Source organism: Carassius auratus, chromosome 20 (genome assembly GCF_003368295.1).
Source record: "Carassius auratus strain Wakin chromosome 20, ASM336829v1, whole genome shotgun sequence".
NCBI classification, from domain to species: Eukaryota; Metazoa; Chordata; class Actinopteri; order Cypriniformes; family Cyprinidae; genus Carassius; species Carassius auratus.
The window spans coordinates 14,089,574-14,112,340 of record NC_039262.1 but is presented as its reverse complement, the minus strand read 5'-3'; the positions used below and the strand labels follow the sequence as shown (position 1 = coordinate 14,112,340).

Genomic DNA, 22,767 nt, shown 5'->3' with positions numbered 1-22,767 from the left:
TATATTTGAGTTTTTTAACAAAGTATATTGAGAGAGATTTTTTTTCTCAGAAATAATTAAAAAAAATTCAAATGTATATTTTTTATGTTCTATGAGAAAATACTTTCTCTCAAACTTTTTTTAGTCTCAAATATTATTATTTTTTGCTATTGGCATGAAAACTTTTCCTCTCAAATATTCTTTTTTCTCTCATGAAATGTTTTTTTGCTATCAGTGTGATAACTTTTTCTCTCAAACTTTTTTTTTCTCTCAGATCTTTTATTTTCTCGCATGTAATAAAGACACAATTCTAACTCCATAGTACTGTACCATTTGATACCATTCAACATATTTCTTATCATCTGCCATGAATAATAAGGGTGAGTGTTATTAACGCTGTGAATGGTGATATCATACTTGGCAACATCATTGCCCTTGAAGGTCAGCCATCTATACGCGAGCACTTCAGAAAGTGCCTCCACGGACTGACTTTATTCATTCTCATACACACACTCTCACACACACACACTTCCTTTGCAGTGCTATTTATCATCCCCTAAGCCCTGATGTGTCCGGCTTTTCTAAGATCGATTAATAAAAATTATAGGCAGCGATTCAGCAAAGAGCTCTAATTAGATTTTTGCGCATGCACTGTGTGATGAGGGCCTTTCTGTGCTCTTCCTGGCAACTTCTTACGTCTGAGATCCATTGAACGGAAAGAGAGCCTGTAGCCGTGTGTGGCGCAGCAGCGAGTGGGGGAGGGAGTGAGAGGGAAAAACAGAGAACGTCACAAATGCAGCGGGAGAATTTAGGCTAACACGTGAGGTGAAAAGCTCGGAGAGGGAACGGCGAAAAAAACCATCAGAGCAGGAAGTGAAGGGAACGATAAAAGCTGTTAGTGAAGATGAAGATGAAGGCAGTGTCCTCCACAACCTTCAGCAGCACTGGTCTCAGATTCTTCTATTCGGTCTGCTTCATCAAGCTCTTCGGCCTTACAGGCCTGTAAGTGTGTGTTTGTCTGTATGTTGTTTTTCTGTGCCTCTGCAGTAGATTTGAACTCAACACTGCAGCACATGACATCTGCAGTGAGAGGGAGAGAGAGGAGGGAGAGCTTGATAGAAAGAACAGCATGCCTCTGTTTACGTTTTTCCTTCGTGAATGATGCAACGGTTTGTGTAGGTGCTTGTGTCTGAGTCTTGTCCTTTCCATCCCTGTTTACAGTCAGGATGAGGGCGATGCAGACGGCTTTCCTGAACTCCAGGCCTCTCCACCTCCGTCGCCCTTTCTTTCGGCTATTTTGGCAGCATTCCAACCCGTAGCCTATGATGATGAGGAGGACGCCTGGCGGTGCCATGTCAACCAGATGTTGTCGGACTCGGATGGGTCTTGTGCGGTTTACACCTTCCATGTGTTCTCACGCCTCTTCCAGGTAAAAATGAGAGTGTTTGTGAGTCCGTACCTGCACATTATGTGAATATATTAATATACAGTTTCATGCAGATACACTACAGTTCAAAAATCTTGTGTTGGTAAGATTTTTTTTTATTGCTTTTATTCAGCAAGGAAAGTGACTAAAGACATTTATAATGTTACAAATTATTTCTGATAAACATTGTTCCTTTAAACTCTCTAATTATCAAAGAATCCTGAAATAATTCTATTATGGTCACCACAAAAATATTCATCACTGATAATATCAACACCAAACCTTTGAATAGAGGTCTACTTACATACATGTGTGTTTTTAAACTGTCACTTTTGGCTGTATGCATTCATAAACTTTTAACTGACATTAGTTTATTTGTCCACACATACATTTTCAGCAGTGTGTTGACATGAGTCACGAGACAGTTATGCTATGTTTAGCAACCCAAATCAAAAATCACTATTTTAAGCATTTTTGGAATGTATTGTCAAACTCTAGTGTCTTGCCATACAGTACTAGCATTTTCTGAATGAAATTATTTCACAATCAAATTTGTGTAAGTGATATTCACCTTAACTTGTTATTTGATTGATTCATAGCTTGGAGTTTTTCTGCAGTACTGAGTCGATTGTCTCCTGTCTCTTTAGCACATTCAGAGGAAATTTGACTCGTTACCCATGCCTCTGTAAGATTCCTTGGCGAAGGGCTCCAGCGAATGGGAAACCAGTTCCTGAGCTCTCTAGAGGTCATGACCTCCTGCTCCCAGTGCCCTACAGTCCTACTTGATGCTGAAACTGTGAGTGTACACTTCCTCTGCACCTCACCCCTGAAAATTCCAGTTACACTTGCCGGTTTACAAAGGTTATATCAGTGTGATAGTATGCAATAATATAACATGTTGGTATTAGTAAACTGTTAAACTGTGTGTGTTATAGCTGGTTTCCTGTGGACTCTTGGAGACTCTGAAGTTCAGTGTGTTGGAGTTACAAGAACATCTGGACACTTACAACAGCAAGAGAGAAGCAGCTGAACAGGTGAGATACTAAGTGTGTAATACTGCTGTGTTTCCGAATTGTGTGCTTGAATTCAAGTATTTCGAAGCCATATGATATCATTGAGTTAGCCTGGGTGCCAGCCCGAACCCCGCCCACAACTATTTTTGGACGGGAAGTTCGGTCTGGACTCGATCCATTGAGGTGTAATTATGCTCGGCTCCCACAAGGCCGAGCCAATCAAATTGTCAGGGCGGGCTTTAATCGATGATGGACAGGCTATCTGCGGTTACGTAACCACCCACGTCATCAAAGAGCACTTGAGCACTCTTTCGTCGTCTTTCCATGTTTTAACCCCTTTGCGTGCAAACATCGCTGACGGCCCAGTTTATTATTGTTTCACTTTCACAGCACATTAAACATCACTGTCTTACTTCATCTGGACAAACTGTGCATCAATGGAAAGTTTAAAGACTCAAGCTTCGATATTGACAATATTTTGATAAACATTGTTGAAGTGACAGAATTTAGTGATTTTTATGTCAGGAGTGCAAAATAATAAATCCGTATTATGCCACATTTTGAATAGAATTCAAACTCACTCATAGTTCAATCACGTCCAAGAGCGGTTATTTGTGTTCACATAGACTCACTGAACAGCGTCAATAAGGATTTATAGACAAAAGATGCATATCTGCGGAGATATATGGATATATTTACTGATGTTTACTTCATATTTCTTCAGACAGAATCCGTCATTTCTATTCATTTTCCACGGATTTACGCGATCAGATGATAAACAGCCTCTCCCAGCGATCTCTGTGTGCGTGCAGTAGTCACAGCTCGTGCCGGTGTGTGACTCAGACTCTGATTGGGTCTTTCAAACGTCCATCTTAGAGTTTCATATCTGGACACCGCCCCATCGTGTCACATGCTTCCTGCACACTTCCCTGGTAGTTTATCTGGCCAAAACAACACTGAACACCTCTGTACACACAAAATATCCCGAATATAACCCCGCCGATTACGATAGTAAAGCTTGGTATGAGAATTTCTTGAGATCTGGGGCGTTTTTTATAAAACAAATTGAAAATGTACATCGGGAAATGCTAACTTGTGCAGCGATGAAAAAGGCTACCAAATAACATATTTTACAACAGTAAACGACCCAAATTCACCCCTGACGCTAAAAGGAAGTTATTATAAACACTCGTCGGGGGTTTAAAGTGAGTTTTGAGTAAAAGTGTACTAATAATTTCATAAATTGTCAGATGTAGCTTGATGCTAACGTTAGCACCATATGCTACTAATAGCAGGTGCTTTTCTTCTTCATAATGCATTTTTGTCTCATAAATTCACGTAAGGTCGTAAGAAAATGTTTTGTTGTATTTTTATAGTAAGACTTTTGATAAATAAGGGCTAAATGCAAAGAGAAGACTGAAGTGCAGATCGCTGCTTTGTTGCTTTGTAAAGCCTGAAAAACCACAATCAAGGCTAATAAGGTGGAATAAAAACAAAAGATATAATGATAAAAAGAATAATGCGGATAATGTGTCATACCTGGCGGAGGTGTGAAAGACTCGTTTGGTGAGAACAATACAATCATGAAACGGGCAGTTTTCACAGCCAAACACACATATAAAACACACATCAGTGTTTACATGTGAGATCTTACAGAGATGACAAGGGCCATAAATCAATCTGATTAGCCTTCTCTAAAAAACACACATGACATGGCCTTAGAAAATATTTCATAAAATTCACAGTTTTACAGATTCGATTATGAAATTTTTTATGAAGTCTTGGAAGACTTGTGGCCTTAGCTACACTGTGTTTTCAAACTCATTTCCTACATCAACATTTTTTTAAATACATTTAAAACATATGTTTTAATATTTTATTTTTTGTTTTTATGTTTGAGCTTATATATCTCTATTCATAACAGTCCTGAGTGATTCTGATTCCTGAACAGTAAACTTTAAAGTGTCAGCTTTGTGAACAAAGGTTGATTATGTATCTAGTCAGAAAGAATCATGAGCAGAAACCTTTTTATTTTGGGTATGTAATTTCGGTCTCCATGCCAAAAAAGGGGGGTTACTAGTAAGGGGTTAAAGTTAGTCAAGTCGCGTTGCAACCGTGTAATAAGTTGAGACAGGGCCGACAAATGCGATAATATTTATTTTCATTATTGTTGAGATCTAATCCTAGACAGAGATCTTGTTCGTATATACATGCACCTTTTGTGTTTCTCGCAAAAATGTTATTCATGCTTGTAAGTACTTCCGCGAATTCTTAAATTCCTTTTACAACAGCGGCAAAGATCGTTTACACTCATTACTTTCCTACTTCTTCCAGTTCCAGTGTGCGTGCGTGCAGTTGAACTCTGTTGACAACTATGCATCGCTCAACATACGTCTCTTACTGCGTTGCTCTGATTGGTTGTAGGTCTATCCAATTGAGTGCAGAGGGTTTTTTTTTACTGGTTCGGTTAAGACACGCCCCATAATTCAAGTGCAATGGAGCAGTATCAGACTCACATTCTGCCTAGAATACGAGTATGACGAAGTCAGGCTATCATTGAGTAGGGACCAAACCCAAATTTAAGTTACTCACATTAACTCTTTCTTTAAATCTAATGCAATAATAAAAGAACATCTCTTTTCCATTAAGGCAGAAACGGTACACTGATTTACAGCTATACCCTTTCCTGTGCAGTCTGGTAGTTAAAGTATCATCTTTAAACCATCTTTAAAGGGTGATGTTGAGGTTATGCAATGGAGGAGAATAAGCTGATAGTGCAGGATCATAAAATGCTCCTTGACGTCTCTCTGCAGTTATTGTTGGCTACTAAATCATATAAGGAAGTGAGTTGATTTAGCCAGTGTTAGCTTCCGTTAGCAGCACCCATCTGTAAATCTACAGGAGCCAATTTCTCTTCATGCACAGGTCACTAAGAATAGCCTCACGGAGACCCTAAATCATTTAGCCTGGTGGACAGGCTCAGGAAGGGAAGTAGAGGGGGCAGATGGGATAGTGGATGACTAGAGGACAGTAATTGGATGAGACACAGGCATTGCCTCTAGAGCATAATGCGCCGACCCCCTCTGTGCTTAAACAGACCCTCTTTAATTTGCTAAGTAGCAGACTCTTATTAAATTTACCTCACGCACACTCCCTTACACAATGTTCGGCTCTCCCTGTATTTCTGTTTTGCACTCACAGAAACGTCATCTGTCTTTCTCACATTCACAACATCAGATATTTCTACCTGCACTTCTCTGCTTTTTGGTTAATACAGTGTCTCATTTCTGTTTCCCTTGCAGTGGTTGGATAATTGCAGAAAGACCTTCGGTGATAAAGACAGTAACCAGCGACCCAACACTCAAGCTCAGGTAGAAAAAAAAACAAAAACACTTACCTCACTGCATGTTTGTGTTTGAGCACACAAATGTGAACATAGTTGTATTCATCTCTGAGAGATAAAGAAGGATGTAGGAACATGTGTATAAATGTAACCAGAGGTGATTCAAGGGCAGCTGATCTTTCTGTTCCTTATAACCAGGCCCACACAGAATCAGTGCTCATGAACTCACCACAGATTTCTGCTGAATTTAAATGTCTGTCATTCTTTTCAAGGTCAAAAAAAACAAAAGTGCACTAGTAATAAAATCCAAATGTGTATCAGTATATTGGGTCTGTGCTTATTGTGTCTTAAAGGGGCAGCAGTCTAATTTACCTGCTGCTTTGTCATTTTTAATGTTAATCATTCACTTTTACATTTTTTTAATAAGAATTGGTTGATGTTTGGTTAATACAGTAAAGATTAGTTTATATGTTACATGTTTACATGCTAGTTTACATGTTACATGTTAAATAAACCTAGCCTACTGTAGCTAAAAAAAAAAAAAAGTTCATATTTATTTGTTCTATTGTGTTTGTAATTTGCTTCTTTATTTTTAATAACAAGGAATACATATATACTAGTGCATAAGATTAGGGTCATTAAAGGTTTAGTTCACCCAATAATGAAAATTATGTCATTAATAACTCACCCTTATGTTGTTCCAAACCCGTAAGACCTCCGTTTATCTTCGGAACACAGTTTAAATTGTTTTAGAATTAGTCCGAGAGCTCTCAGTCCCTTCATTGAAGCTGTGTGTACGGTATACTGTCCATGTCCAGAAAGGTAATAAAAACATCATCAAAGTAGTCCATGTGACATCAGAGGGTCAGTTAGTATTTGTGAACGAGTCAATGTTTTGTTCGTTATCTGGCTCGGCTCGGTGTTCATCTTCAGTTGTCTCTTCACAGTAGTTCAGTCAATGTACTGTTTGAGCAAATGAATTACTCCGGGATATTGGTTTGTTTGAACTCAGAGGGAGTATCAGCTACATCATAAAAGTTAACAGCTTAAGTCATTTGTGGATTAATGCTTATTGGAGATGTTAGCCGTTTTAAACGGTTCAGTTCGATTTGGTGAACTGGTTCAAAAAGATCCGGTTACATCGAATGATTCGTTCGCGAACCGGATATCACAAACTGCTTTGTTTTGAACTCTCTCACAACAGACCTGGAAGAGAAGACAATGCTGAATAAAGTTGTAGTTTGCTATTTTGGACCAAAATGTATTTTCGATGCTTCAAAAAATTCTAACCGACCCTCTGATGTCACATGGACTACTTTGATGATGTTTTTCTTACCTTTCTGGACATGGACAGAAGACCGTACACACAGTTCAATGGAGGGACTGAGAGCTCTCGGACTAAATCTAAAATATCTTTAACTGTGTTCCGAAGATAAACGGAGGTCTCACTGCTTTGGAACGACATGAGGGTAAGTTATTAATGACATAATTTTGATTATTGGGTGAACTAACCCTTCAATACATTTTTTTTTTTTTTCTTATAAATTTATCAAACAAGTATGCATTAAATTTATCAAAAGTGACAGTATAGTACTTTTTGGAGGGGGTGGGGGGGATGTTACAGTTTTTTTCACAAAAATATTAAGGAACAATATTTTCCACACTGGTATGAATAAGTGTTTCTTGAGGATCAAACCAACATAATAGAATGATTTCTGAAAATTCTTGTGACACTGTAGACTGTGTCTTTGTCAGCTCATTTCTTAGGTCAGAGGCTAAATGACCTTTACCTTCTCCATGTCTGACACCTCTGTTTCTTCCTAGTCACTGTTGTCCCAGCAAAAGCATTTTTATTTTCTCTGTGATGTTAAGCGCTTTTGCAGTTTTGTGATACCACTGTTGATATTTTTCTTTCTTACTGTAAGCATTTATCTCAACCTCTCTCACTTGATTTAATTTTCCTTTTCTATCCATTTTGCATATATTTAGCAATGTTACAAATGTTAGAGTGTACATGAAACTGGGGTTAACGGCAATTTCTTCTCCTAGAATGCATTGCATGTGACTGCAGTATTTTTGTCATTGTTAATTATCAACAGACTGCAATATTTCTCTCTCTATCTCTTACAGTGTTATCAGCACACTAATTTTTGGTCTCTCTCTCATTTCCTGTGTTTCTTTTTTGTGACCTGCTGTCCTTCTTGCTTAGCAAATGGAAATGCTAGCAGTAAGTTGTTTATCATATTTTAGAGCCTATCACAATCCTTTTCAATTCAGCCACGCACACGGACCATTCATCTGTTCTTAAATGATACATCTGCACAACCAATCAGAATTCAGAACAACCCCTACATCTGATCTCTTAACACCACTGCAGACGTGTCTAATTCATGATCATTCATATAATCATCACTACATGCTTCATTAATGAACTTCATTATTTAATGGCTTACATGTGTTCTGCATACTTACAGTGTTGCTAATTTGCTAACGGTTATTAGTGTTTTAAATGCTTGTAGAAATTTGACACACATGCATTCAGTGTGTGATTGGAGTGTGTCCATGGACATCTGAGCGAAGGGCGGAAGAGAAAAGTAGCTTAGATTCCTTGTTCCTTGCCAATCTTTTGCATGCTGCCCCTTCTTCTCACTGACATATTTTGGATCACGCAATTCGGATCTGACTTTTTCCAGAAACATCACTCTTTCAGGGTTTCGTTCTGATAAGTGAATCATACATTGTCCACGTTTTACAAAGTGATTGACCAGGGTGTTACCTTGCTAACCCTTCTCTCCGTCTCAAAGCCAGGATGTTCATCCATCCGTCTATCCCTCCATTTGTTCATTCATCTTGCCGTCCGTTCATCTGATTATGCTGTTTTGCTGCTGACTGTGCAGATGACTGAAACATAAGATGTTAAGGTGATGGTGTCATGCTCTTTCTTTCTCTTTCTGTTTGTTTCTTTAGGAGCTGGAGTTGTGTCGAAGGCTGTATAAGCTACATTTCCAGCTCCTGCTGCTCTTTCAGGCCTACTGCAAACTCGTCAGCAGAGTGGACACCATCAAGAGAGAGGCAGAGGTAGGTTTCTGCTTGTATCCTCAATTATTTGTTGTTCACACAGGATACATTGCTGTGTTTGTCAGTAGCATTTTAAAGACAATTTTGTTTGTTAAAATTGTCATTTACTCACCTTCAAGTTGTTCCAAACCCCATAAACTTAAATTCATCTTCAAAATACAAATTTAAATATTTTTAAAGATACATCAAATATAGTAAACGGAAGCCCAGCCATGCTTGCTTGATGTGTGAGAACAAACCTCATTGGTTGTCATGTCAAGCTCATAGGCTACGTTCACACTACAGGGCTTAATGCTCAATTCCGATTTTTTTAAAAATTAGATTTTTTGCAAGGCCGTTCACATTTCCAATTAAATGCGACCTTTTATTATCTCCTGTGTGAACGTGAAATGACCCAGAAGTAATCGCATGCGCAGAAGAGTACTCAACGGAGAACGACGTCACTTGTTGTTTGCGGAAGTAGCTAACGTTAAACATGGATATCAACAACAGCGTAGTCAACAGCAGAGCTCTTTTTGCAATATTAAAGTTTTTTCCTAACGGAGCCAGCACAATTACAATCTTCTCATTTTAAAAAAAGAAAATTAAAAAGGAGGAGGAGAGCAACGTTTTGGCCATGGCGTTTTGTGGAGCAGTGTTAGCAACGTCGGTACAGAGAAACGTGTGGGTGCGGAGTCGCAGCCATGAGTGGTGGGATACTGATGTGAGTGGCTCTTCTCGTTCCCGCCCACCTCAACGCAGAATTATGACGTTTGTAGCGTATCAATGACGTACGGGTCGGATACATGTGGCCTGCCCATTCAGACGGAGGTCGCATTTCAAAAGATCGGATACGTATCGGATTCAGGACCACATACCCAAGTGGCCTGGGTCACATTAGGAAAGATCGGATCTGTGTCGTTCAGACTGTCATGAAAAGATCAGATACAGGTCACATAGGGGCAAAAAAATCGGAATTGGGTCGTTTCAGCCTGCAAGTGTGAACGTAGCCATACATTCGAGTCAAGTTTACTATATTTAATGTGCTCGATGTATGCGTGTTCATCAATGTTAATATGAAAAGCCTCAATTAAATGTCTTCATCATATAATGCTATCAAGTCTCTTTAGAAGGAAAAAGGAATAAGGATGGAATTCTTTTATGTAGTCTTTATGAACTTTTTAATTTAAAGCATCAAAGTTTTGTTTGCACTGATTTTCAATGCAGAGACAAATCTCTCAGGTTTCATTATAATACCTAGATTTGTGTTTCTAAGATGAACAAACATCGTCATGAGGGTTACTAAATCCTTAAATTATAATTTTGGCAAAATTGTAAAAAAGGTCTGACTTCACAATGATCTTAGTGCAGTGTAACTTCATTATGTTCCCTGAGAGAGACTGATATGATTAATACAGACCAAAGCAAAGTCCGTTTAGTTTATCGCACATCGATACTAACCCACTTACTCTTTTATAGACTGCACACATACACACACAGACCTCAGCGACCTCTGTTATGTAGAAATCATATAACAGCTCTCATATATTTAGCTTGGGACGACCTGGTTTTAAGCTAATACGCATTGCCTAAGGTATATCAGTTTCTATTTTCAATATGTTTATGCTCAATATGATCAGACTATGGTGCACTTTAATGATTTTGTCTACTGATTGATTGTGTTCTGGCAAGTTGGTCATTTTTCATGAGTGGTTTAATCAGAGTTGTGAGAATATTGACTAAATGTTGATTTTAAATATAATGGTGCTTGTGTGTTTCTCAGGTGACTAACATGTCAGAGGAGCTGGCTATATTAGAGAGCTGTCTGAAGGAGGCGGAGTCAGTGGGTGATGGACAGCAGGGAGTGGGCGAGTTTGAAGTAGACCAGTCAAGCACCGAGACAGCCATCCACTCACTCATCGAGAGCCTTAGAGCACGGGACTTCAGCACAGCCATCGCTCAAGTTAAAGCCTTCAGGTACGATAACTTAGCTTTGAAGTCACAGTCAAACCATATCCATATTAAATGGCTTATCGGACAAAAAAAAAAAAAAAATGTAAGGTGGGACTTGGACCATTGTCATTTGCTGCGATCTTCGTTCTATTATTAAAACAAAATGTCAGTAATATTGTACAAATTAATTATAAATAATAAACAAAAACATTTCTTTAAAAAAAATAAGAGTTGTCTATTTTGATTTCATAGTGACTTTAATGTTGCGATGAAACTGAAATATTATCGTACAGCCGAGTGTAGTGGACTATCACAACATAAATTTTTAAATTGCGGACTTGCTTCAGTCCATCAGTTGTTGATTGGATAGAGGCAGATCTGAATGTGAGCTTTCAGGTGATTCTAAGAAAGGGGGCGGAGTTCAAGCGACTAAATGGCCAACTAATTAGTCCAACATACATCCCCAGTCTGTTGTTTCACTAGAAGGTCGAATTATGACGTGACAATTTTATTAATAATTATAAACATTTATATGCGCTTATATAAGTAGCACTAAGCAGTACAGTATGAAGAACTTTTTTTTAAATCCTAGTATTTCATGCTTACCAGATGTGACAGGCTATTCGCCATATTGTCAGTCAGTTTCTGTGATTTTACGAGGAGTAGTTACACCTAAAATATAACCTCATTAGTCAAAAATCATCTTCTACTTCAGCACTGACATATCGCACCATTGCGCAACGGGTGTCCCGAGTTCAAATCCCGTCTCAAGGAACTTTCCAATCCAGCCCCCCTCTCTCTATACTTAAAAAAAAAAATCTAAATCTCATTTTACATTATTTTGTGTGTATTTTACATTGTTTTACTAAAGTTTTACCATACAGGGCAAATTAGCCCAAGAGCATAATTATGAAACATTGACGTTGGCTGTGAAAATTTCTTTGGGTGATTTAATGACAACACACAAACTAAAGAACACCGTTGCAACATCTAATTTTCTATAATGACCAAAGCAATCTACCAAGCGCAGCACAAATCAGCGTAAGGATATGTTCTGATTCAGATAACGTGTTCTGGCATTCCAAAATTCACCCAAAATTAAAATTCGACTCTCTGATCCTCGCATAGACAGCAACACAACTGTAATGTTCCAAGGTCCAAAACGGTAGCAAGGACATTGCTAAAACAGTCCATGTGACATCAGTGGCTCAACTTTGAGAATACTTTTTTGAGCAAAGATGACAAAATTAATGTCTTTATTCAACAATATTTCTCCCAAGTCACCGTCCTCTGCCACTTTGGAGAGTATCACAATGCATACACACACTTTCCCCTAAGTGTAAAAACAAACGCTGATTACATTCATGTTCATGTAAATCCTGACAGTAATAATTTAAAGCCAGATGACAGTTTGCGCTGGTGCGAGCTTTTAATAATCTGGCCCTATATAAATTTGATTGGCTGATTTCAGAATTGACAAATTGTTTTTCACTGGAAACATGCATCACGTCCAATCTAGTTGGGATCCATAATGGAATTAAGCATCTTGTTGACTTCCTGTAGATCTCTTTTGCTTAAATCCGATATGTTCCTGTTCTCTCAGGTGCCTGTGGCCTAATGATATATTTGGCAATGAGAGGGATGATGCAGTGCAGACGCTGCTGCACATTTACTTCAGACACCAGACTCTGGGTCAGACGGGTTGTTTGGCCGTGGTGGGCCCCAGCAGGGATCTTTCTCAGGCCAGTGCACGCCTCATGGAGCTCAACCTTCAGATCCGCGAAGCTCTCTGCCAGGCTGCCACACACCCGCACACCCACCAGACGCACATCCTGTCCCCGACCCCCACGGCCCACATCCAGACGCAAATCGACACGCAAAACACAGTCCTCAGCACTGAACTGTGAGAACTTCACGAACTCGACTCTCTTCCTCTGGGGCGGTGGGTTTGGAGATTTTTCATGTAGACTTCACCTCAAAGGGCTAAAGAATGTGTGGATATTAGTTACTCAAAACTATTATGCACGTACCATGTTTTTCCTTCCCCCTTTCCCCAGTAGTTTAACTTCTCCAGGTGTCAGAAAAAGTACGAAGAACAAGACTGGTCAAGAACCATCAGGAGGGACACTGGGCGATAATGATGCTAAATTTGAAGCTTTTTGGCGGAATGACCTATGACCTCTAGGCGGTGTCCTTTTAGAGTGATCCGCATCTGTCTGCCTCACTGTGCACTGGGGCAGAGATGGGATTTGGAGCATTATTGTGAGAATCTAGAGTATCGCGGTGGATCAGCGAGACTGTCGCATCGTGGATCGCAAAAAGCATGCTTGAAAGAGAAGCCTGCAACAAATATTTTTTTGAGAAATGTATTTTTTAACAGTCTTAGGTTGTAAATGTTAGGATATTTAACATGTAATTGTAAGCTGGAGGGCTGTACCCTCCATATAAAGATAGGTTTATCTGTTTAACTTTATTGCCCTGCATCAGAGAGAACTTTCAGCTTTCACTGGGCCGCTCTTACAAAACCCTTAATCTATAACCAAATAAGTAGCTGCCTGTAGGAAACCATAGACTCGTGTGTGTGTGTGCGTGCGTGAGGACGAGTGCGAGCGCTTGAGTGCTAGTGCGTTTGACACGGACTGATATTTGCACACCCGTTCTCTCATACATGCACGTTAACAAACCGAGATGCACAGGTGAAGTGCGAACTGGCTGCAACTCATGGAAATATCAATAACTTATTTTACTCTGTATATATTTTAGAAAATGTATAGTGTAAAAGCAGTATTTTTCCTTGTACATTTGTGTGATGCACTGTTCAATCAGAGAGAGCTCAGTAGAGGGTAACAACTAATGCAAAAAAATAAAAATAGCGAGTTGAATAGCTGTTGGGATGTATGTAATTCACAGGCTGCCCTCACCTTTATGATAATACGCCACCTTAATCTTCAATATTTCCTGACGAACCAGCTCAGCTTCTCGGCTGAGTTTTGCCATATGCATTCCTTGATACCCACTGTGATCTCCATGTTGGCTCAAAGTCCCCCACTGAGGCCCCGCTGTCGCCCTGCTGAGGGAAACTGGGGCTAGTGTTTGTCCATGTTGGCTCTGTCTTAACCCTAGACTCAGGGCTGCACTGAGGGTTTGTGGGCTCTGCAACTTAAGGCACTGCGCTTCACTTGCCGAACTCCAAAAGACAAAGCAGTGTCCTGAAAACATTAACCGCAAACATGGGAGGGGGTGTATGTTAAATCTGTCGTGGCACATTGAGAAATAAAATGTTCACTGTATTCATTGCTCTGGGAGATCTCGTCTGTTGCTTGTTTGGTACATTTTGAATGCTGATCTTAATTATTTAATGGATATATTATTTACCTGGAAAAATATAGTTTTTATCTAGAGGTGTATTATCTCATTTTTCTTCCCCTTTTCTTTATCCCCCTTTCACATTTTTCTCTGGTTTGTCTTTGTCATCTGATTTATCTGCTTTTCCCTGTACTGTTAAATAAAAACCTGATTATAAGCAACGCAGGCTTTGTCTCTTCATTTCCTAATGGTTAACCAATTCCAACGTTTTACTGTAGTAACCCAGTTATTAACCCTATAAAGCAGTACATGTTGATTCAGTGTTCACTTCTGCAGCATCACTGGTCTTTTCTATTAAAGTCCACCTGAGCTGTACTGCTGAATTTAAATACATTGAAACTTCCAACTGGAAATAGAATATTGAATAGAGGGCAGGGTTTTAGTTTTGCACTCATCTTTCATTTACGGTTATCTGACAGTTGGAGGGGTGTGGTTAAAGATTTTCTGAAGAAGCTGTCAAAATAGAGAAGGAATGCCATTCCAGAGCAGAAGCTAGGGATTACCAAAACCATTTTTATTTCAGTGGATTAACTTGCACAAATTAGTTGTTCACCTCAAGACTCAAAAATAAAAGGAATTTCAACAATATAATTCCTGTGTTCGCATTAAGCTGTAGTTTGGACTGTGGTGCTGACCCAACATTGAAAAACATTGGTGCAAATCATCTAAGACAACCCCTTTTAATACATAAATACACAACTGATTGTTTTTGCATTGTTGAAGTTACGGTGATGCTTTAACTATTTAAATGGACCTTAAAATTTAAAGCGTCATATAACTTGTACATAAACCAAACAACCTGTATCTGTCTCTGACAATGCAAGTCACAAATTAGACAATGTGTAATGCATTATAGAAAATCACATGCATGGTTTTTACAGGTTAGTCAATCAAGTATGTATCCTTAAATTTAGAAAAAACAATTTCTCAAAAAAAAAAAACCTTAAAGGGATAGTTCACCCAAAAATATATTTGATATTTATCTGCTTACACCCTGGGCATCCAAGATGGTGATCGTTTCTGCAGTAGAATGCAAACCAAGAAAAGGTTGCAGTCTGTCAGGCTTATAATGGAGGTGAATGGGAATCACGGCTAAAACATAATAGAACTCGAAGCACATCCTCCAGAGTGTGTTCTCAGCAGCAGACACGCGAGGAGTCTTTACTAGGCATACTAGAAACTTCCATGCAGGTGTGTTGAGGCAAGATGGAGTTGGACTCCAGGACACCCCAGGTCAAAACAAATCCAGTCTGCCACTCACTTTACCTCGCCCTGTTGTGGAGTTAAGAAATAGAAAACTCCAGATGTGTCAGTAATTGCCATTTTTTATTTTCATTTTTCAGAATTGGCACCTACAGTTACTGCAAGTACAAATTAAAGCAAAACAAAAACAAATGAGACTGTAGTGACTGATGGATCCCCCCTGCAGTCTTTGAGAGGTGAGGGTACAGAGACTGAGGTGGACGATCCAAACTTGACTGCAACAGACCAAGGTGCTAGATGATGTATTTGAAGCTGAAGGTGCTGTCGCAGGAGAGACGCTTGCCTTTGCAGCGGCCGCACAGATCCTGTCGGTGAGGTCTTTTGGGGTCCACATGACGTGATGTTACAGAACATGTACATCGAGTCTTCTTACACGTCTGAAAATTACATTTTCTACTTTTAATGCAAAAAGGACCATAAATAAATGGATCTGCAAGCAATTAAAGGCTAGAGCTGCTTTTAAACCACTGAATCTCCTGGTTTAGTTTACATTTTGAGACCAATGGTTTTGAATTTAATTTGAGATGGCAAATCAAACTTGAACATTTAAAATGTTTTATGCATCTTTCTTTTGAAAGTCGGCTTTAAATTCTACAGAGGTCCCATAGACAGCCTCAGGACCTCTGGTTGTGGACTTCTATAGGTTTACCTGACAGGTTATGTCCTCAACCCGGTATGGGTTGAATGATTTCTGACATGTTCTACAAAACTGCTTGAAATACACCTTAAAAAGTGAAAACGTTTCCAATTAGTAATAGTTAGGTATGCCAACGTCGCAAGTTCAAACCACTTAAACATGTAGTAATCTTTATACATGTATTACCTTGTTTGTGCCTTGGACACACCACACATAAGCGCTTTCCCAGCGTAGGTTGCAGTCTTTGCAGTGATAGAAACCATACTTCTGCTCTAAAAACTGCATTCAAAAAAGTTAATACACTAATAACGCAGTCATTTTAACTGCACTTCTGAGTAGTTTAACGGATCATAAATGGTCTCACCTGGAACCTTACGCGAGCCTTGGATTTGGCTTCTTCTTGTGTGGTCTTCTCGGGCTCGGTTCGGTTCTCCTCGTTCGTTTCCGTCTGTTTGTTTTCATTTTTCTCGGGACTGAGCGGTTCCTTCACGCTCTCCTCGTCCTCTTTGCGCTCTTCTTTCCCAGCACTGTCCGCCTTCTCTGCGGTGTCCACCGTCTCAGGGGCCTCAGGCTCCGTGTCCTTCTCCTCTTCCTCTCTGAAGAGGGACACTAGTCTCCTGGACTCAACCGGAGAGTAAACGGCTTGAGTGCGCGGGAAGCGGACGCCGCCGCTGATGGGGCTCCCCGGGATCTGGACCTCTTCCTGTCGCCGCTGTCGCGGGGCATCACGCTTGCGGGCCAGAAGCGTCCGTGGGCCCAGGGAGCACTGGACGGACGCGTCGGTCTTCGGGTTGACCTGGATCCCCACGTCTTTGGTGTTGGCTTTCCTCAGACGCGGGGTGAGGTTCGGGTTGATCTGAGACAAGATGGACTTCAGCTGCGCCCTGTGGTAATTATCGTAGGTCTCACCTTCACCGTAGTTGGCGAAGTAAGCTTTCTGCCTCCAGCCTTTGAACTTGGGATATTTGTAGGAATAAGGGTTGTAAGAAGAGTAAAGATAGTTATCGACTGTCTCGTTACCATATGTAGCCATTTTTCGTTTAGCCGGTTGGGTAAATGCACTGTAGGGATTTAAGTAAACGCACGAGACAAAAATTGAGGTCAGGTGCCTAATTAACCTCAATTATCAGGATTCCCACGGTCAGTAAAAATCCCAGAGTGGTAGGGAATTTTCAAAAGGTGGTTTCCAGACCAATTTCCCAAATAGCTTGTTAAGAAGTTTGTTGATCTAAGAAGGTCATGGGCATTGTTTTTCTAGAAAAATGTGTTAATATTAAATATTATATTACTACTAAATAATACATTTTACATTAGGCTATTTTTGTGAGTGAAATATGTATAAAATAATTTTTATACCAGTCTGGCAGAGATATTGTCGAAACAAAACATTTAATATCACATGCTCATCATAAACATTTATTTGACTTGCAGATGAAGCTTTCATTTCATTTACAGAGATGGATCACATATTTGAATATTATCAGATGATCAATTCTTTATCAACCTCATTTTAGATAAAGCCTGTTTTTATTACCATACACTTTTATCCTTTTTTTAAATTACATTTGTTATGATCTGACACCGAAATGTTGTTTTAGCCTTTGGCATTGTGGTAATTCTTCAAATTCCACTATTTTTGAAGCAATAACTCAGAAAACTTTAGCTTTAGCTTTAAAGTCAGAAGCAGACTGACAGTGGGTGATATGCAATCTAAAGATCCTCTTGGTCCACATAATCAAATGAGCCAATGTAATCCATTTACTGAGGTAATAGCATTGATTCATTTACAAGCAGCGGCATAAATCTACATTAATGGTGTGCAATTTGCATACTTTTGTAAGACTCTGAAAGGGACTTTTGCTATTACATTATTTGAATGAACGAATTCATGAATGAATGAAAGAAGGAATTAAATGTATGATCAAATTAACTCAATAATAACAAAAACTATAAAATATATATTTTATATACAGACATAAATTATATCTCTCTCTCTATATATATATAAAATGGTATTTATCTTATATATATATTTATATATTTTATAATAATTTTTAAATATATTTTATACAAATTTTAGTAAAATTCCATTGAATGGTAGTATTTGGCTAGTGTGTCTAGTGTGTTATGTTATTAGTTTCCATTTTCAGTCTTGCGATCATTTTTGGCACATATTAGTTATTAAGCTGTGAGTGATTAAGTAAGAAATTCAACAGTGAGTGATGGCATGAATAAATCCCTTTGTAAATACTCAGGACCAGTGTCTATAGTGATTCTCAAGTCTTTTGTTTTTGTTCCCTTATACAGGTGTGGGGCTTCCAGTACCATCCTGTGGCTCCAACACGATGACGTTGGGGTCGCTCTCTGTTACCGCACCATATGTAGAATCAAACAGCACGTCTTCTTCCTTCATTCTCTTGTAGGATATGTTTGTATCATCCTCGTCATCCTCCATGAGGTCCTGTTTATGTAATACCTCTTTCCTGTACATGCGGTAAGCCAGAATGATGAGCCCAGCCTCTGCTGCCTGGAAGAGCGCGTACAGCAGAGGAAACATATACATGCCTCCCATCAGCTGCGGAGGGAACGCCAGTTTCAGGATGGCTGTGCAGAGCTGCACGTTCTGACACCCCGTCTCTAAAGACACAGTCCTCCGACTGTTGGGGGGTAGATCGAAGAGCGTGGCCAGGCCGTATCCTGCTGCATAGCCGGCCATGGGCATGAGTAAAGCCACCAGATAGACGGAGGCAGGGATGGTGGCCAGCAGCTCCGGACCCAACATAGTTCCAGTCATGATGAAGAGCATCAGCAGAGTGACCAGAAGAGACCACAGAGACACCTGGAGCAGAAACACAGCCAAGTCTTCTAAACAGCTATTATACTCTCATTCAGATCTTACTGAAGTTTCTCAGCAGATTTTACTTGGGCTATTCTTCGGTTTAGTTAATTTTTTATTAATTTAGCACACAGTCTTTATTTTATGGTTCTGTTTTCTTCCAGTATTTTCTTTTTCTTTTCTTTTATTGGTATAATGTACAAATTCTCCCAATATTTTGTTATTTTATGGGTCTAATGGGCATATTCTCAGAATATTTCAGATTTATTTTATGAATCGAATGCACATATACGTTATTATTTTTAATTAACACTTTCAGAATCGATTTTTCTTTTATTATTATTTTTCTTTTTTATTGGTCTAATGGATACATTCTTACAATATTTGTAATTTTATATCCCAGGTTTTGTGAAAATATTTTAATTTAATATTTTCAAATATATATATAACATATATTTAACACGTTCTCACAATATTGTTATTTCTGGATCTAATGGACATATTCTGATAATACTGATATTTTATATTCTGGGTTTGATAAAAAATATTCTCACTATACTTTTATTTTATTTTATTTATTCTGGGTACAGAGGAAATATTATCAGAATATTATTTTATTGTATGTGTCTAATATGGGTCTAATGGAAATATTCTGACAATATTATAATTTTATTTGATTTTATGAGTCTAATGCACTCATTCTTTCTAACGGAGACATTTTCTAAATATTTTAAACATTAAATCCAACCACCAGATGATGTAATTAGCAGATGATCCTTCTTAGAAAACTAAGAAAATGAATTTATTTACAGGCCTCAGTGGGCAGAAATGAGCTATAAAGGGTTTTCATTAATACAGTGGCTGATGTTACATTTCTCTAAGCATGACCTGGGGAGTGAATACTGAAAGGAGTGAATGGCACAGAGAGGCACTTGATGATACTACTGGAGGAGAAAAGTCCAAGCCATGAGTGACAAATCAGCCCACTTTTATCCACTCCACAGTGTGCTGCTCCCCCAACTGTTTCCATTCCTTTATCACACTCTCTGTCAGCCCTCCCCTCACCTCCCATCCTGCATCTCTCTATCTCATAGTCGCCGCTGTGCCCTTACCAGGCTGTTCTTAGATAAGCTCAACTGAAAGCAAGCCATGTGCGCATGTGACGCCACCTCACCCCAGGCACTTTAGTCTCCTTTTAATGGCCAGAGATGGTGGGCATGAAGGCGACATAAGCAACCCATCACAACCAATGATATTTAAGAAATGACAGCAAAAATCTAATCATTTTATTTTGTGATGAAGATCCACTTAGTGGCTCCTCAGAAACAAATCAGCTTAGTCTGATGTTTCAGGTTCCTTATCCTAATAGTAAATGTGCTCAGCTTTGGCACTGCTTTGAATGACTTTTAGGCAACTGTTGAGGTTTTTGCATTAAGTCACCTTGATGATGATTTCTGCCACTCGAGTATAGCGGTATCTAAGCCAGACCCCGAACCCGATGGGAACGAGGGTGCTGCAGAGGGTGAGAATGATCGCGCCGAAGGGCAGAAGGTTCACCACAGGTGTGTTGATCCACGCACGACTGTACATCCACAGACACAGCGGCATGAGCACGAGCGCCAGAATAGTGGATGAGATGGTCATGATAATGCTGGAAAACACACCCCACCAAAAGAAATGTATCAGCAAAAACAGCCAAAAAAAGCAACATATTATTCTGACCTTTATTTTTTTTTCTGTGCTTAATGCACTTAATATAAAATACAAAATATTAAAATATTTTTATATAACATTCATACAACTAGCAAACTAGTATTTTTATATTTTCAAAACTGCGTATTTAACACATGATCATATTTTATTCATTAAATTATAAAATATATATATATATATATATATAGATATAATTTTGTCATAATTAAATTCATTGATTTATTTTTTATTTTTTCTGTCTGACAGTTACCTGAGGTTCATCTCCCCGTTGACCAGCAGTGACATGATATTGGAGAGGTTTCCTCCAGGGCAGCAGCCGCACAGCAGCACAGCCATAGCGGCCACATCGTTGAGGGAGAAGGCCAGAGCCAGGAGGAAGGCGATGAGAGGCATGAGGACAAACTGGCACACCACCGCCAGCAGGACTCCTATGGGCTTGCGGATGTGCTCGCCCAGGTGACTGAGATCCACCGTGCAGCCCAGCCCCAGCATGGTGAAGCACAGGACAAAGCCAACAAACACGTTAATCCCGTGACTCAAGGGTGAATCCCAGAAAGCCACAATTAGGTGAGTGGGCTCTTCGGAGGGCGAGAACGGACCCGCCAGGAGCCCCGCTGGAGCCGCGTCAGTCCTGAAGCTGCTGAGCACGGGTGAAAGCGGCTCTTCTGTGGCGCGTAACCCCGCCATGGAAGGACTCTCAGAGAAGCTGACGGGATCCTCTGTGAAGTTCAGGAGTCGCGTGAGCGCGGTGTTCGGCACACTGCTGGACGACTCCATCGCGTCTTCAGGGGACTGGAGCTCTCCAAAGGATCCTTCGGTCTCCGCTGGTGTCCCTTCCCTGAACTGTCCCCTAGCGGTGCATATTGTATGACTGAGGGACACTGGGCTGTCCAGCGCGGAGCGCGCGGCGCATCGGGAGGGGTTTGGCGCGGAGCGCGCGTCACCAGGCGCCATCCAAACAAATGAACTCAGAAACTGATCACTAAAAGACGCACATGTCGCGTCTGTGACCTTTTTTATTAAACACCAGTATTTTAAGTGGAAAACGTCTAAACATAAATGGAAACATTAACATTTTGAGATTTAAAATACAAATAAAATTCTCACTCCATTTGGAAAATATCTCATTCATGCTATCAGTTGTACTAAATATTAGATTGCTTTCCACTGACATAAATTTCAGTTTTAATTTATTTATTATTAATTAAAGATATATGACGTACATGTAAGAGTTAGGCCTAATTTAGCATAATATGGATGTTTATGTTTTGTAACTTCTGTTTTCCCCTGTTAAAAATCAGTTTAAAAATGGACATGCAGGGTGACAAATTAATTCTTAAAAAAGAAAGGAAGAAAACGTTAAAAATAGTAGTACGTTTTCGACCTTTAATTTGCCACTCATTCATTTTCTCAGTAACCCTTTAACTACACCAAAAGTATATTTTTAACGAATTGTTATTTGGATAATGCTTCCCATCATTATTACACTCCTGAACAAAATCTTAAGACCAGGGGATGCTTGCAAATTTTACACATTTCACACTAGTGGATCATAACCGGGTTGTAAGTGCTGCTTCAAAATGCCAAAAGAAGAAACAGGAGCAAGAGATAAAAAATAGAGAGTAGGCAATTTATTGAAAACTGCATTTAAGGTCAAACAGGCTGTTCATCAGCTGATCAAAAGTTTAAGACCATAGCCATAAAAAGGTCAAATCTGCACAAAAATATGGCTTTCATGTCATTGTTTTTCAAGCAGTCATACTGTCAAGATCTCCTGATGGCAAAGGCAAAAAGGCTTTCTCTTTTTGAACGTGGCAGGATTGTTGAGCTGCACAAGCAAGGTCTCACCTAACGCGCCATCGCTGCCGAGGTTGGACGCAGTAAGACAGTCATTTTACATTTCTTAAAAAATCCTGAGAGTTATGGGACAAAAAAGTCAAGTGGTAGACCCAAAAAGATTTCACCTGCACTGAGCCGCAGGATCCGACGGGTTGTCCGTGAAGACACAGGTCGATCCTCGACCCAAATTAAGACCTTACTGATGCTGACTGCAGCCCAATAACCATAAGACGTCATCTGCTAGAGAAGGGCTTCAAGAACAAAAAACGTCTTCAAAGGCCACGTCTCCTCCCACGACACAAACTTGCCCGTTTGGAATTTGCAAGGGAGCACCAAACATGG

General features: G+C 39.6%; 4 protein-coding genes across 4 annotated transcripts; 2 read left to right on the top strand and 2 right to left on the bottom strand.

Annotated features, from left to right (window-relative positions):
- Positions 1 to 307: 307 nt before the first annotated feature.
- On the top strand, positions 308 to 2,076 carry LOC113037936 (protein furry homolog-like; the record flags this gene model as incomplete). Its single annotated transcript, XM_026195250.1, has 3 exons — positions 308 to 981; positions 1,201 to 1,408; positions 2,053 to 2,076. Coding segments are annotated over exons 1-3 (330 nt in total), but the record flags the coding sequence as incomplete, so codon positions are not given.
- Positions 2,077 to 2,081: 5 nt separating this feature from the next.
- Positions 2,082 to 14,298, top strand: LOC113121014 (protein furry homolog-like). Its single transcript, XM_026291215.1, has 7 exons — positions 2,082 to 2,201; positions 2,341 to 2,439; positions 5,721 to 5,789; positions 7,971 to 7,988; positions 8,729 to 8,839; positions 10,602 to 10,795; positions 12,375 to 14,298. Exons 1-7 carry the CDS (start codon positions 2,121 to 2,123, stop codon positions 12,676 to 12,678), a joined length of 876 nt encoding a protein of 291 aa, XP_026147000.1. The 5' UTR covers positions 2,082 to 2,120; the 3' UTR covers positions 12,679 to 14,298.
- A 1,146-nt stretch (positions 14,299 to 15,444) lies between these two features.
- LOC113121013 (zygote arrest protein 1) lies at positions 15,445 to 17,175 on the bottom strand. The gene is made up of 4 exons (XM_026291214.1): positions 16,402 to 17,175; positions 16,224 to 16,316; positions 16,050 to 16,124; positions 15,445 to 15,777 (listed from the first exon to the last, which is right to left on the bottom strand). The coding sequence occupies exons 1-4, from the start codon at positions 17,068 to 17,070 to the stop codon at positions 15,634 to 15,636; spliced, it is 981 nt and encodes a 326-aa protein (XP_026146999.1). The 5' UTR covers positions 17,071 to 17,175; the 3' UTR covers positions 15,445 to 15,633.
- An 866-nt stretch (positions 17,176 to 18,041) lies between these two features.
- On the bottom strand, positions 18,042 to 21,679 carry LOC113121012 (sodium/bile acid cotransporter 4-like). The gene is made up of 3 exons (XM_026291213.1): positions 20,837 to 21,679; positions 20,314 to 20,524; positions 18,042 to 18,876 (listed from the first exon to the last, which is right to left on the bottom strand). The coding sequence occupies exons 1-3, from the start codon at positions 21,538 to 21,540 to the stop codon at positions 18,337 to 18,339; spliced, it is 1,455 nt and encodes a 484-aa protein (XP_026146998.1). The 5' UTR covers positions 21,541 to 21,679; the 3' UTR covers positions 18,042 to 18,336.
- Between the last annotated feature and the right edge of the window lie 1,088 nt (positions 21,680 to 22,767).

Excerpts from the sequence above, each read along its gene's own strand:
- LOC113121014 (XM_026291215.1), top strand. The coding sequence starts at position 2,121 with ATGGGAAACCAGTTCCTGAGCTCTCTAGAGGTCATGACCTCCTGCTCC. Across the intron at positions 2,440-5,720 it reads AGAGAGAAGCAGCTGAACAG|TGGTTGGATAATTGCAGAAA; the intron begins GTGAGATACTAA and ends TTTCCCTTGCAG. Across the intron at positions 8,840-10,601 it reads CCATCAAGAGAGAGGCAGAG|GTGACTAACATGTCAGAGGA; the intron begins GTAGGTTTCTGC and ends TGTGTTTCTCAG.
- LOC113121013 (XM_026291214.1), bottom strand. The coding sequence starts at position 17,070 with ATGGCTACATATGGTAACGAGACAGTCGATAACTATCTTTACTCTTCT. Across the intron at positions 16,125-16,223 it reads GTGTCCAAGGCACAAACAAG|GTGTATTTCAAGCAGTTTTG; the intron begins GTAATACATGTA and ends TCACTTTTTAAG. Across the intron at positions 15,778-16,049 it reads TTGAGGACATAACCTGTCAG|ACGTGTAAGAAGACTCGATG; the intron begins GTAAACCTATAG and ends TGTAATTTTCAG.
- LOC113121012 (XM_026291213.1), bottom strand. The coding sequence starts at position 21,540 with ATGGCGCCTGGTGACGCGCGCTCCGCGCCAAACCCCTCCCGATGCGCC. Across the intron at positions 20,525-20,836 it reads AACGGGGAGATGAACCTCAG|CATTATCATGACCATCTCAT; the intron begins GTAACTGTCAGA and ends TGTGTTTTCCAG. Across the intron at positions 18,877-20,313 it reads TGGCAGAAATCATCATCAAG|GTGTCTCTGTGGTCTCTTCT; the intron begins GTGACTTAATGC and ends TTTCTGCTCCAG.